Source organism: Symphodus melops (assembly GCF_947650265.1).
Source record: "Symphodus melops genome assembly, chromosome: 9".
In the NCBI taxonomy this organism is placed as follows: Eukaryota; Metazoa; Chordata; class Actinopteri; order Labriformes; family Labridae; genus Symphodus; species Symphodus melops.
This window is the reverse complement of record NC_136699.1, coordinates 20,289,268-20,302,365: the sequence shown is the minus strand read 5'-3', so window position 1 is coordinate 20,302,365 and position 13,098 is coordinate 20,289,268. Positions and strand designations below refer to the sequence as shown.

At 39.9% G+C, this 13,098-nt stretch overlaps 1 protein-coding gene across 1 annotated transcript; it reads left to right on the top strand.

The window, feature by feature from the left end:
* Nucleotides 1-392: 392 nt before the first annotated feature.
* Nucleotides 393-1,920, top strand: LOC306829450 (uncharacterized protein; the record flags this gene model as incomplete). The annotated part of the gene is made up of 4 exons (XM_079352491.1): nt 393-446; nt 843-938; nt 1,043-1,136; nt 1,253-1,920. 4 exons carry the CDS (start codon nt 393-395, stop codon nt 1,918-1,920), a joined length of 912 nt encoding a protein of 303 aa, XP_079208617.1.
* Between the last annotated feature and the right edge of the window lie 11,178 nt (nt 1,921-13,098).

Below are 13,098 nucleotides of genomic sequence, written 5' to 3'. Positions count from 1 at the left end.
AGTAAATGTTTCCTAAATATACGTCGTGTCTCTACTTGAATGCAAGTTGCAACTATGTATGACTGAATGTCTTTGCACTTTAATGTGAAGCATTTCCAATCTCATTGTACTTATTGTATAATGACAATAAATGTTTTCTATTCTGTTATATTCTCTGGTATCATCATTGCTATGTTAGCCTGTATATTATTGGATTTTAAGCCTATAATTTAAGAACTACGTTTTCAAGAGCACACCAAGTAGGTGAGTTGAGCCCAGTATCCGGCAGTGTCGTCACTCACACCTGTCAGCCAATCAGATGCAGTTTACGGTTGCTTATAATCGCCCAGAGACACCAGCCGGCTGTTTAAACCACTGCAGCATTCACGGGACATCTGGACCAAGAGTGCAACATGACGAGGAAACAACAGAATTCAGATCTGGAAGATGGCAGAAGTCGAAAAAGGGTAAGAACGTTTATTATGCTTATTTAGGTGCCTAACTTAACTAATACTGCTTAATTATAAACGTTATTTTAAATTCTCTCCAATCTATTGTCTTGTTCATGCAAATAAATCTGTTATTCAACATCTTTGAATAAGTCCCAAACAAATTATTCTGTTAAATTAAACATTGTTATTGAATTTCTTTAATATAGAATGTAATCATGATTACCAATGACTTGATTTTAAGTACTTAACGAATTAATAAACATGAAGGAATTACTTGTTCAGAGTGTCTGTTGGCATTTTTAATGCCTGCATTGATATAGATTTATATAAAGAGGAGACAGGCTCATTGTCAGCCAGGTGACCTTAATAAGTGACCACAGTCTTCTCACATGATGCTGTGAATCCCTGCAGGCTCTGAAACCAGTTGTGGAAAAGAAAAGAAGAGATCGAATAAATCAAAGTCTGGCTAAACTGAGGAGTCTGCTGCTGAATCGTACTTCGGATCCAGTAAGTCATGTTGAAAAAGTCAAAGCAACTTGAAATATTTAAGGGGAATCAAAGATCTCCCTAATGAAATGCATTTGTCCTCTTTTCCCTGTTGTCACCCACAGCGTCTGCAGAATCCTAAAATTGAGAAAGCAGAGATTCTTGACTTGGCCGTGGAGTATCTTCAAAAGTGGACAGAAGGGAGGAATCTGAGCAACGGTTAGACAAACAAATGACTCAATTAGCCTTTTATGAATTGTGCATAACTTGTTATGCTACAGAAACCTCATTGTTTTAATCCTGCACTATGTGTTCTCCTTCTGTGGCATTTGCAGTTGTGCCAAACTTTACTGAAAGTCAAATGAAGACTCACACTCCTGTGGCAGACCATCATCACCCAGAGTCCAAAGCTCCTTTACTCTCTACCATAGAGAGCGCAGGTTTTCAGCAGTGTGTGGCCCAGCTGAGCAGCTACATGCACAAAATAACATCGACACAAAGAATGAGCCTGATCGAGGGCCTGAAACTTCACAGAGAGAACCGACCGATAAACAGCACAGAAGCAGACCTCAGCCAGGAAGTGACAGAGGTGGCCAGAGGTTCAGAGGAAACATCTATGGATTCAATTTGCACATCTGAGAGGAGAGAAGATTCCACCAAGTTGCTGTTTCCATCTTTCTCGTCGTTTCAGCCCCACTCCTGCTCCACGCCGTGCCATGACTATCTGTCCCCTCCTCCCTCTCCCTGGCTCTCTCCTTCTTTCTCCACATACGCCACCTCTCCTTCTTTCCCGTCATTTGCCTCTCACTTCTCCTTCCCTTCCAGCCTGTCACCTCTTTCCTCTAACACCTCTTTCTTTAGTTTCTCACCCACAATCCCTCACCCGGGCCCACCTGTTCTCCACTGCCCCCATCTCAGCACACTCAGACCCCCCACACACCCAGCAGTGTGGGAGGGGTTACAACACAACTCTTCCTCCCCAATGTGGAGACCTTGGTCCTGATGAAGTGTTTCAGTGTTTCAGAGACAGTTTAAAGAGCAGAGACACTGAGTTGTGAATAACTGCAATCATTGGCAGTGAAGAGGATGAAAACTCACCCTGACAGGAATGTATAGTGTACATATGATCTAAAATGTCTATATTTTGTATTTCTCTTGTAAATAAAATTTGAATATGAAATGTGAAAGTCTAATTTTTTAAATTTTTATTTAATGTTTTATTTGAAAGGGACAGCTACAATATACACAGATAAACTGAAAACAGCAATCCAATTCAAGTACCGTAGTGTTTATAGCAGAATTTGTAATACTCAGTCTGACACAAGCTTTTGTGTTAATAAAGGCACTATTATTACTACAAGATATATTAAGACACACCTTAAGTTGTGATATATTCAAATAAACATCAGAACAAGTCTCCTGCTGAACTAACCACAATGTATCTTCTGTATTCATGTGGCTCTATCTTCAATTTGAAGGAGGGGCTGGTTGTCTGTTTCTGCACAGACATTGAGTTTGTTGATGTGTTGTTGTAGACATGATCTTAACCATCATGTATCAGATCTTATTAGTGATTTATGCACTTTTTACCATGTAAAGCACAAACAGGACAGCTGTGGCTCAGTTGGTGGAGTAGATCGTCTTTCAACAGGAGGGTCTGGGATTTAAGCTCAAGCTCCTGCAGCCACATGTCTGATGTGTCCGTGGGTAAAACACTTAATCCCAAATAGCTTTCACTGTTTCATCTGCAGTGTATGAATGCCTGGGGATGGGAATAGTTTCTTCTGAACTTCTACCATCTGTGTGTAAATGGGTGTGAATTTTTAGGTCTGTCCTGCCGTGTAAAAGCACTTTAAGTAGTCAGACAATAAATTAAAGCCATACAAGCTTAATTCCATTTACCATTCACACTGTGAGTACTGTTTTCATGTTGCTTACAGGGACAAAAAAACACACTGCAGAGGTTTAAAACCTGCATGAAAAAAATGCTATGCATTGTTGTTGTTGTTTTTAACAACTTTATTTAAGGCATTTTCAGTTATAGAGGCAAAGGTTAACATATCCCCTCCCTGAGGACCAAGAGTACAAAAAAGAAGAAAATAAATGAGTAGAAATAAAATGATCCAATGCTGCATAAGTGTAGCATCAATGGGCGAGTCAGACGGGTTTATAAGAGAAAGTACCAAGATAACATGATTGGTTCATGATTAAGTTCTTTACAAGCTCAATAAAGAGAGACCACACACTGGTTTATGTGTCAACAGAGTCATTCAGTGTATGTCTTATCTTTAAAGGAGTAGCGATAGAACTGCTGGCAATAAACATTATGCACCAGTGCATTAGCATAAGCATCAAGGAAAGCACTCAATACATGTGTTTATACCTTTAAATTGTTTCTTTGGGTCATTTTCAGTTTTATTTGTTATTCATGCATGATTTATCTTTCAGTCAAAATCTGCAGTTTCATGTAATTGTCTTTATTTAGTTAACATAGCTGTCCATTTTATTTTGTTAAATGATTAATAATGCATTATATTATGAATTATTATTAATCTTCAAAGAGAAAGGCTTTTTATTTCTTTGTGTATTTCTACAATTCACTTATTACCATCTGACACTTTTATCCAAAGCGATGTACACCAGAGAGTAAGTTCAGCACAAGCAAGCATCTAGAGAGGAGGAAACATCATTAAGTCTGATCGGATACACAGGAAATGACTCAGAGGCAAAGCACATCAACAGCTGAATGAAAGAGCAGGGACTTCAGTTTCTTTTCTTAAAGATCCCAAGAGACAAGAGAGATTAAATGGAGTTTCATAGTTTGTTTCAACACCAGGGGGCGGCAGAGTAGAAGAGTCCCGTTAGAGACTTATAAAGCCCTGTTTCCACCAAGTGGTTCAGTTTGGTTCAGGCACATATTTTGTGGCATTTCCATAGACTATAAAGCCAGGAAAGACCTGTACCCTCCTACTTTTTTGACACCTTTTGTTGGGGTGCCAAGTATATCGATCCGACCCTAAAAGGTGGAGCTAAACACTGCAGTCTGTTGATTGGTCCCGTACGACAGTAGTAGACAAACAACCCCGCCGTGTTCAAATACCCACTAACTCGATTGTATTTTTCAGCTTTATTTTTCCTCGCAGCACACAACCTTCTCTGAAACAAAGCTTGATTGTGTTTTGTAACATAGAGTCACATGCCAATGCACAGTTTCTCACTCAGAAGTGTGTTAATGTTAGTTTCTAAAGAGAAAAGCTGGAGCTCTGTCCTTTCTTTTCCTCTTCTCTCTCTTCTTTCATTTATTTTCTCCCCTCATGAAAAAAAATAAAATTAAAATTAGTGATGGTGGTTATATTTCAGGAGGGGCACACGCTGCTAAATGCATAAAGGGGAAACACTGCAGTGACAAAGACAACGATTGGCTGGTTGTTGATCTTTGATTTTTTTTCTTCTTTGTTGAATTTATTAGCGGTGTAGGCTACACTGTGTTGTGCTGATAATGTCTATTACGTTCCTAATGCGGCTCTCGGCATCTGGCAGAAACGCTGCCCACCAAATGTGGCACAGTTGGCTGTGGAAACGCAAACAGGATCAAGCCTTTTCTGAACCAAACTGTACTGATCCATACCGGAATGCTCGGTGGAAACGAGGCATGAGGGCCCCATTCTGAAGATTGGACGCTTTTGTGGTACTTTGACATCAAACTTCAGAAGGAATCATTGTATGTATTCTAAAACATATTATACAACAGTTCAACATGTATTCTACACGTGTATTTACACTATTTGTTTGACTTTGGAATGGCTTTTCAGATTCAATTCAATCATATGAAACAGAACTGAAACATCAATGATCATTTTAAATTATATTTTACAATAATATTGATCCAAGGAGGAATTTAAAAAAAATTCAATAAATCTGACCTTTGCATGCTTGAATACGCTTGAATGCGTATAACCTGCACTGTATTTGAATAGAGTCATTCTGCATTTTTATTTTTTAACCGAGTTTACATTTACTGAGGAACACCACCACCTCCGACAACATATTTCAAAAAGATACAAATCAGTCAATGTGTGGATGTTTTAGTAAAATGTTCAGTGGAAGTTCACAATAGAAATACAATGGAAATACAATTCTTTAGCAGCGTCAGTGTCAGTTCAACTTCTGATCAGCAGAGGGCAGCATTGACACAGGTAATTCAAGTAGCAAAGTAGGTGACCTCCATCCCACCTGGTCCATCAAAATATGGCTCACAAAAAAAGGCGGCCATTAAACGAGTGTGTTTAAAACTAACGCCATCATCGCTTTACAGTCAATCACAGCGAGGGGATGATAATCAACAATAATCCCAAAATGCCTTAACATCAATCCTTTTGTGGATTATCTCTTAAAGCCCTACTACTACTATCTTTAAGACTACTCTTTATCTAATGGTCTAATCTTTAATACAAGATCTGAACATTTTAAGTAAGTAGGCAGGCTTGAGAAAAAAGACTTTGCCACACGATAGAACACGACTCTGGATAAGAATTATTTTATCTTGACATTGCTCCTCTTCACCTGCTGAAGCTCTCTTCGTGTGAGTGCGATGAGGTGGTCATTGTTCTTTGTCAGAGAAATAAGAGGGCAGACAAATCACTGTGAGCTTGATTCTCCACACTGTCTGTCAGCAATGTTTTGATCATTCTGCACAGACATGTGAAAGCAGAGAAGGTCACTCATGCTGGAGAGGATGACTGCTGCGGCACGGCACATAATTAATAGGGAGAGATCACCTTTTGGAGTGACCAGACAATAGTTGAAACCTGCTTGGCATTTTCTCAGAACATGCTGATTAGAGCTGATCCTGTTTCACTCTTTAATCACTGTTTTTGTTTGCCATGAATGCACCCATGCATTCCTGATTTGGAGAAAACTCGAGGTGTTGTGTTGTGGAGACGTCCTGGCCTGCTGAAGATCTTTGCATACCAGCGTGTTTGTGCATTTCAGAGAATCAAACGCTGAGACTTAAGTGGAGACAGCTTTAAAACATAAGGTGTGAACTGTGCTGTGCTGGCAACTAGCTCCACAGGACAGGTGGCTGTCTCTGAGAGATCCAAATAACAGTCAATATACAGCCGCTCTTTAGAGATAGACATTTCTATTCACTAAAGACTAACATATCTAAATAACACTGATTCAGTATGTTTTAGGACCACATGTCAGGCAATCTATCCTGTCAGATTCAGTTCATATTTTTAATCTTTCTTCCTCATTCCACAGCTCTAGTTTGTGTTTGAGTCCAATAGAAAAGGATAATGGTACGACTGCATTTTCCCCAAAAGTGCACCAACACAGGACTGATTCAAACACTTAGAGTTCACAACTTGGCGCCTCGGGCTCGTTTATTTCCAAGAAAAGTTGGATTCAATTTGGAGCTCTGTTATTAAAGTGCTTCAATAACATAACATTGTCTGTACGTCCCTGTGTCTTTACTTATGTTTTTTATGTACAATCGGCTCCAAACCAATTTCCCCAAGAGCGAGCAATAAAGATGTTTGAATCTAAATTTGACTTGGATTTCAAACTCATGGGGTAAATGTTAATAACTAGATGATAAACTGTTCATCACAGTGATTTCTTTGAACTGGAAACTATCAAAGAGATATTACTTTTATGCTGTCTGTTTGAGTAGGAGTGACTTTTAATTACTGTGGAGTCCAGTCAATTTGTTTAACTTAGCTCTATTTTAGAGGACAGTCCATATTCAGAGTGTGAGATTTGAGGACTGCTGTGGACTCAGCCAGTGTTAGGACACCGCACTCAAATCGCATGTGAATGCTCAAGAATGTAGATCTGTCACTACCCACAACTAAATATCATTTTTTCTTGCCTTTCATTTCTCTTTCTTTCCCTCTTTTTCAAAGTCCTTTGAAGTAATAGTGAAAGGATCCCAGACTGTAGCAAATTACCTGAGGACTGAAACATTTTTGACATAAGTCCTGAGAGACGGGGCAAGCCACTTTTCCTGGCGGCCCCTTTGGCGTTTTTAATCTGGGGCTGAGGGAGACAGCAGCGCTGACAGAATGATGGGACAGCTGGACATGCTTCCAGGCCAGCAGCAAAGAGTCAAAGAAAAGCCAGGAGAAGGGCCACTGCAGACATCTCACCACAGGGCCAACAAATCAGGACAGCCGACCAAAGCAGGATGAAGAAGGACAAGTGTGCATGGGAGACATCATGCCCTCAAGCCTGAAATAACAGAACATCTTTAGTGATGGAGGAAGTCATTTTAAACAATACAAATGTAGGTGTCAGTAGATCCTGTAAACAAATGCAAAGGTTATGTAATGATTTAATGTGCTTTTCTGGATGCTAGAACTACCGGTATGTCACCATGGATGGCATTTGGGCAATTTAACTTGTTCAGTGTATGATTGAGTTCAAACTAAAACAGCATCACTGATTGATGAATTGCCATTCAATCTGAAGAGAAGTTTCATTGTACCCATAGGAAGAGTTTGCCTCATTTTGCTGACCCCTGACTCTTCTTGCTCCCTTAGATCAAGGTGTAATTCACTGCACACTAAAGATAATTGATAGGTAAGTAAACTGGAAAATGGATGTTATTCCTACCAGCCTCAGCTCCATTTTGAATCAAGTGATAAACAAAACACAACCTGCGTGATACATTTTCGATAGGATGCTGGACTCGCTGACTTTTCTACCCGCTAAACATAAGGATGTTGTTGTTGTCCTTGTAGGCATGGCAACATGATGATAGAGACATATACCTCAAAATCCCCCCACTGTGCCTTAGTACATGATCACAGAGCTGTTTTCAGGGTTTACTCTTACCCTCCTCACATTATGGGGAATACAATTATTCCAATCCAAATATGGTAACACCGACACGTTGGACATGTGAAACTTCCACCAACCAACCAATCAATCAATCAATCAGTCTTACTCATTCATGACAAATGTTATCTCAATACACTTTACAAAATGCAGATAAAATACCTTACTCGTGGGTGTATTATCTACAAAGACCCAACACTAATTTGTGGGCTGTAGGGACTTGGATTGGAAACCAAAATATGGAAGTTTGTCTGGTAGCTGGATAGGCAAAGTCACTTAATAAGTACTGACAAGATGTCCCTTGAGCAAGGCACCAAACCCCTAACAGCTCTGGTGCGCTCCCTGTGTGGTTTGTCACAGCATAACTCTGACATCTCTCCACTGATGCATGTCCACAGGTCCTGTTAGTGCATGTGAGTAAAAATCCCTCACTTGTTTAGTCTGTTGATCAACCAACATTTTCAGGAGGTCACCGTTCACAGCAAGCTGCACACAGAAGCCCCAAGAATCAAACAAAACAACTGAAATGTGTATTTTATATGTGGTCTTTCTTTTATAATGAAATTGTAAATGCAAGACTTTACTTGTTTATATGTGAGCTACAGAGATGCAGACATATCATAAGTGGCTATTTAAGATGTATTATGCCGATTTAACTTTGCTCTGTTTTCAGAATGCCAAGAAAGAGAAAAAGGGTTTTTTCCCCAAATTTCAAGATTCTGAAACAAATTTTGTGAAACTCAAGAGAAACAAAAAGGGAACTAGAAGTAATTAAATTAGATCTTGTTGGACAAAGACATCAGAACATCCTAAATAGCTTGATTATAAAGCAGACTGGATGTAACTTGAGCCAAACAGGAGGATATCATATCTGACATCGGTAGCTTACTTTTCAGGACAGAACTATGAGATCTGACATCAGGTACTTTTAACTCACGCATCAGTGCGCTCCACTCTCATGGGCTGCAATCACATTGGTCTAGTGGTTTGTCTTTTTTCTCTTAATTTTACAAAGTCATTTGCTGGAAACGAGAACAATGGGAGCCTTTTCTGAGATCCACCAAGGGACCTGGCTGTACTCATATGTATGAATGTATTGTCCTTTGCTTTGCTTGGGCTTGCTTGTTCAGAGACTTGAAGTGCAATGATTTATCAGCATTAGCTTAAAATTGGACATCTATTGCTTGCCACATCAATGGCATTTATCTTTTGAACTTTCTTTTAATCCAGCGGAGTCATTTCTTATAAAGCATCAAGTCCTTCTGTCTGTCTGCCAGTGCTTTCCTGTGTTTTTGTTTTTGGGCTCTGGAGCTGTCCACTTTGTGTCTGGGAACATACATCCTCCTCAGCCTTTGTGACCCTGTCTCCCCTCCCCCTTGGGTGGGCTGTGACCCTGCTAGCCTGCAGCTACTGCGGGTTGCAAACTCTCACCCTGGACCGCTTGTAATCCAGGGGATGTACTTCAAAACATTTAATGCTCTTTGCCCCTTTCTAAAACTCAGTCCAAACCTTTTAGGTCACAGGTCATTGTACCAAACCAAGGCTGTCGATAAAAATAGCAACTGATACATAGGTCATCTAAAAATACTATAGCTCTTGTCCATTTCCATTTGGAGAATACTTTGTTTTTCGGCCAATCTTTTGGGAACTTTGACTTTTTTGTCCTGATGTCACCAGACACAAGAGTGAGAGGCCGTTTTGTTCAGAGAAAAGGGGGCTTAATGATGTCGATGTCTTTTTCCTCGTATGTAACCTCATACTGCTGAGAAAATGTCAGAGTGCAGGAAAGAGTGTGTGTGGACATCAGATTCTCCTGGCCCTTAAGGGGCCCCTTGCACTGACAAATAGAGCAGTCTTTCCTTATCTCTGTCATGTAAAAATTCCACCAGTGCTGCTGCAGACTGCAGTGTCTGAGATTTTGAACAATGTAAAGGACATTGCTTTCCCTTTATTCGATGTCTTAATATGCTTCAAGTTTAGCTTTCACTTGGAGAATATGAATGGGAATAAAACATGACAAATTGCTTCAAAATTGGGAAAATCTACCTCCAGAAACATTGACGTTATCCGAGAACAGAGTGCCAACAAATCCAACCTTCCTTCAGGTTGTTTATCATGCTTACTCATACAGTGCAGCCGTGGAATAATTACTTTTTTATTATAGCATCACAAATGTGACACCTGGAAGCACTGCTGCAGGAGAGCAACGTGTTCTCTGTGTGTGGAAGATGGGGTTTTCCACTGCAGCTCTGTGCAGGAACAAGAGAAATAGTAAAAGAGGAAATTACATACCTTCACTGCCAAATATCTGTACCCTCTACTGTGAGAGTAAACATCATTAACAGCAATGTGAAAAATGTAGTGGTATTTTACTGTCCTCCTGAATCCTGATGCACCCATCGTCACATTGTCCCTCTTTGAAGCATCAGGGTCATTTAAAAGACGAGCACACTCTCCACCTGCAAAGTGTTGCGTGAGATGATGTTAGTTTATCAAAGCTTTTGTCTCTCTCTTTTCATGCAGCTCCATATTTGAAAGTCCTTCTGAAAACACAGATGCCTCTTCTTGAATAAGAGCAGACTTATCTGTCATTCTGTCTCCCTTTCTTTTCACTGTGGTCTAAACGCACAGACCACCAACCTCCCATCTCCCCCGAAGACTAAAGGCAGCGAGATAGGATGAAACAGATGAGATTCTGCTCAAAGCTACGGGACCTGATGGTACTTTGTCTGGTGCATCTAGATCGCTGTGATATGGTGTCACGATAAGTAACATGAAAGTACCCTGTCATCAGCTTTTTTTCTTCTCTGCTTTTCTGTCCTACAGTACAACACCACAGCAGGGCAAAGCCTCCACAATGCAGAGAAGAGACAACTCTTTATCGTGTTGCTGCTTCAAAGGCAAATAGGAAGCTGTCATTTTAAAATGAGTTAGAAAACATCTCAATAAGAACCTACAACTGAAACAACTTCTATACAAAGATACTGCAACTATTGTGAAATATATTTTGGTGAAAATGTATTCGTGAATTTGGTTTACTGTTGTTCCACGTTCATGTGTGAACTCGACAGATACATGCAGCTTCCTTTATTTGTTGTTCAAACGAGGACAACAGAATAACTCCAGTATTTAACATTACTTGTTCTTCAAGCAATGATTTGCACAAGTTCCCTAAAATCAAAGTAACATTTCCTGGTCTCAGAGTGGCAGGTTGCTTATTGACACAGCAGAGGCTGAATGAATGTGTAATGGCTGTCACTCTGCAGACATTCAAACACGCTGCTATCACTGTTGTTTGGATTATACACTGCATCCCGGTCAGACCAAGAGGAATGAAGCAGTCCCTCTAAAAATAAACATTAACTGTGAGATGTATTACACCTGATTGTAAAACATCCACCAGTGACAACATAAACCCTCACCTTTCTTCCTTCAGGGCTCGGGATTGTAACTGCTATTGTGATTGGTCACCGCAGGTGAGGCATGTTGAGGAAACAGCATGCCATTCTCCCACCAGAAAACTGTCTTTGTTTGCCTTTGACAGGGGGAATGTGTGGCTAAGAATCTGTGTGGCACTTTGAGCACTTGAAATGAGTCCCCTGTATTTTACTAATGTGCACAGAAAAGCACTTTGATCCTCCCGAGAAGGAGGGTGTCAATATCTAAGCTGAGGAGCTGCAGCTTGTCCTGGCTCATTTCTCAGAGAGGTGACTTCAATTAATTTCTTAAACGTGCAAGAAATCTGGTTTTATGTCCCGTCTCTTTGCTCACATGAGCCATGACCAAGGCTGGAAGAGAAATATTTGGTTCAAGTTAACTTCTGAAAACGTATATATATATATAAAGCCAAATAAACCAAAACCAAATAAAGCTACTGCAATTTTTCAAACAAAAGTCCCTTGCTTTATAACACAGACCTGATGACCTACTCTCTCTTCTGATCACATCTCTGAAAAGTCTAAATGCAATGAAGACACTTTTTCAAGCGGAGGAAGGGAGACAAACACAAAGAGTAATTGAAGCTTGACCAGCCAATTAGAGTAAACAACATTGTGGGAATATAAATGGTTTTCCACGCAAACAGCGGAACATTTAGGGGACTTCATGAACCACTCTGGACCAGGTCTCAAGTCTTTGAAGTAATTTCTACCTACCAAAGCAAACACTACTGACATCTTCTTGGTTGATGCATGGGAAATGAACTTGGGAAGCACAGGTGAAACTCTAGACCACTTGAAGATGATATTTCCTGTGTGTGCAGCTTCTCCATTGTTGGCCAGATCTGTATGATGATTAGTCACTGAGTCGTGGAGAGCTACGCATGCCTCATGAGCAGAAGGAGAAGAAGAATAAGACCAACTTGTCATCAAATTCCCAATGACTGCTAATCTTCGTATTCCCAAAATATGGTTTGGTTGATTTGATATAACATTCAGTGGGGGGTCCCTTGATTTTTCCTCAATCATGAGGCATGAATTGTTTGTTATGTATGTTGTGTAAGACATTTTGTTTTATGGTATTCTTACTTTGGGAGATTCCTTTAGACTGCATCCAAAAGTTTCCCTTGAAGCGGAAACTTTTTCTCAGTCTTGTATATCAGAGCTTATCATCGGCTGCAGCCTCTCAGCGTGTGTTTCATGTTGCCTTTGATACTTGGGGGAAAATGCAGGCTCTTGCAAAATAAAGGTCTGTCTGAGGCGCGGCTGATTAACGCTCTCAATCTGCGATAAGAGTAGAGAAATCGTGAATCGTAAAATTCTGGGATGGATTTGAGAATCCACAGATGCTGTTTCAGAGTTTTTAATGTCTAAGTCTATCAGGGACAGTCATGGGCTTTCCTCTCTCTTGAGCTTCTTAAAGGTAAATGAACTGGAACTTGAACTGAACTTTTGCACACTCAAAGTGCTTTTACGTTATGACAATTTAAGGGCCTGTTTTTCCTTTTCCCTTGTCAATACATTTTCTGTTTTCCCACTTGATTACTCTACCTTAATCTTTCCATTACTGTTTCCTATATTTGAGCTTATTCTTATCTGCATTGTTAAGAACAAACACATGTGTTTTCTGTACTTACTGTAATGCTCTTTTGTAGACTTGTGACCTCTGTTTCTATAAATCAGCTTTACTAATTACTTCTTTAAAGACAAAAACATACAAGAAAACTCACTAACACTGCCATTAACATCATCATTAATATTACATTGAAGCCAGATACAGTCAGCTGTGGTGTCTTTTCATGTATGATGTGTCTGAGTTTACATGGCCTGTGTTAATGTAGCACTGATTTTGACTTCCCAGTTTTTACTTTAAGATGGAGTCAGTCAACTGGCTTTGTTAA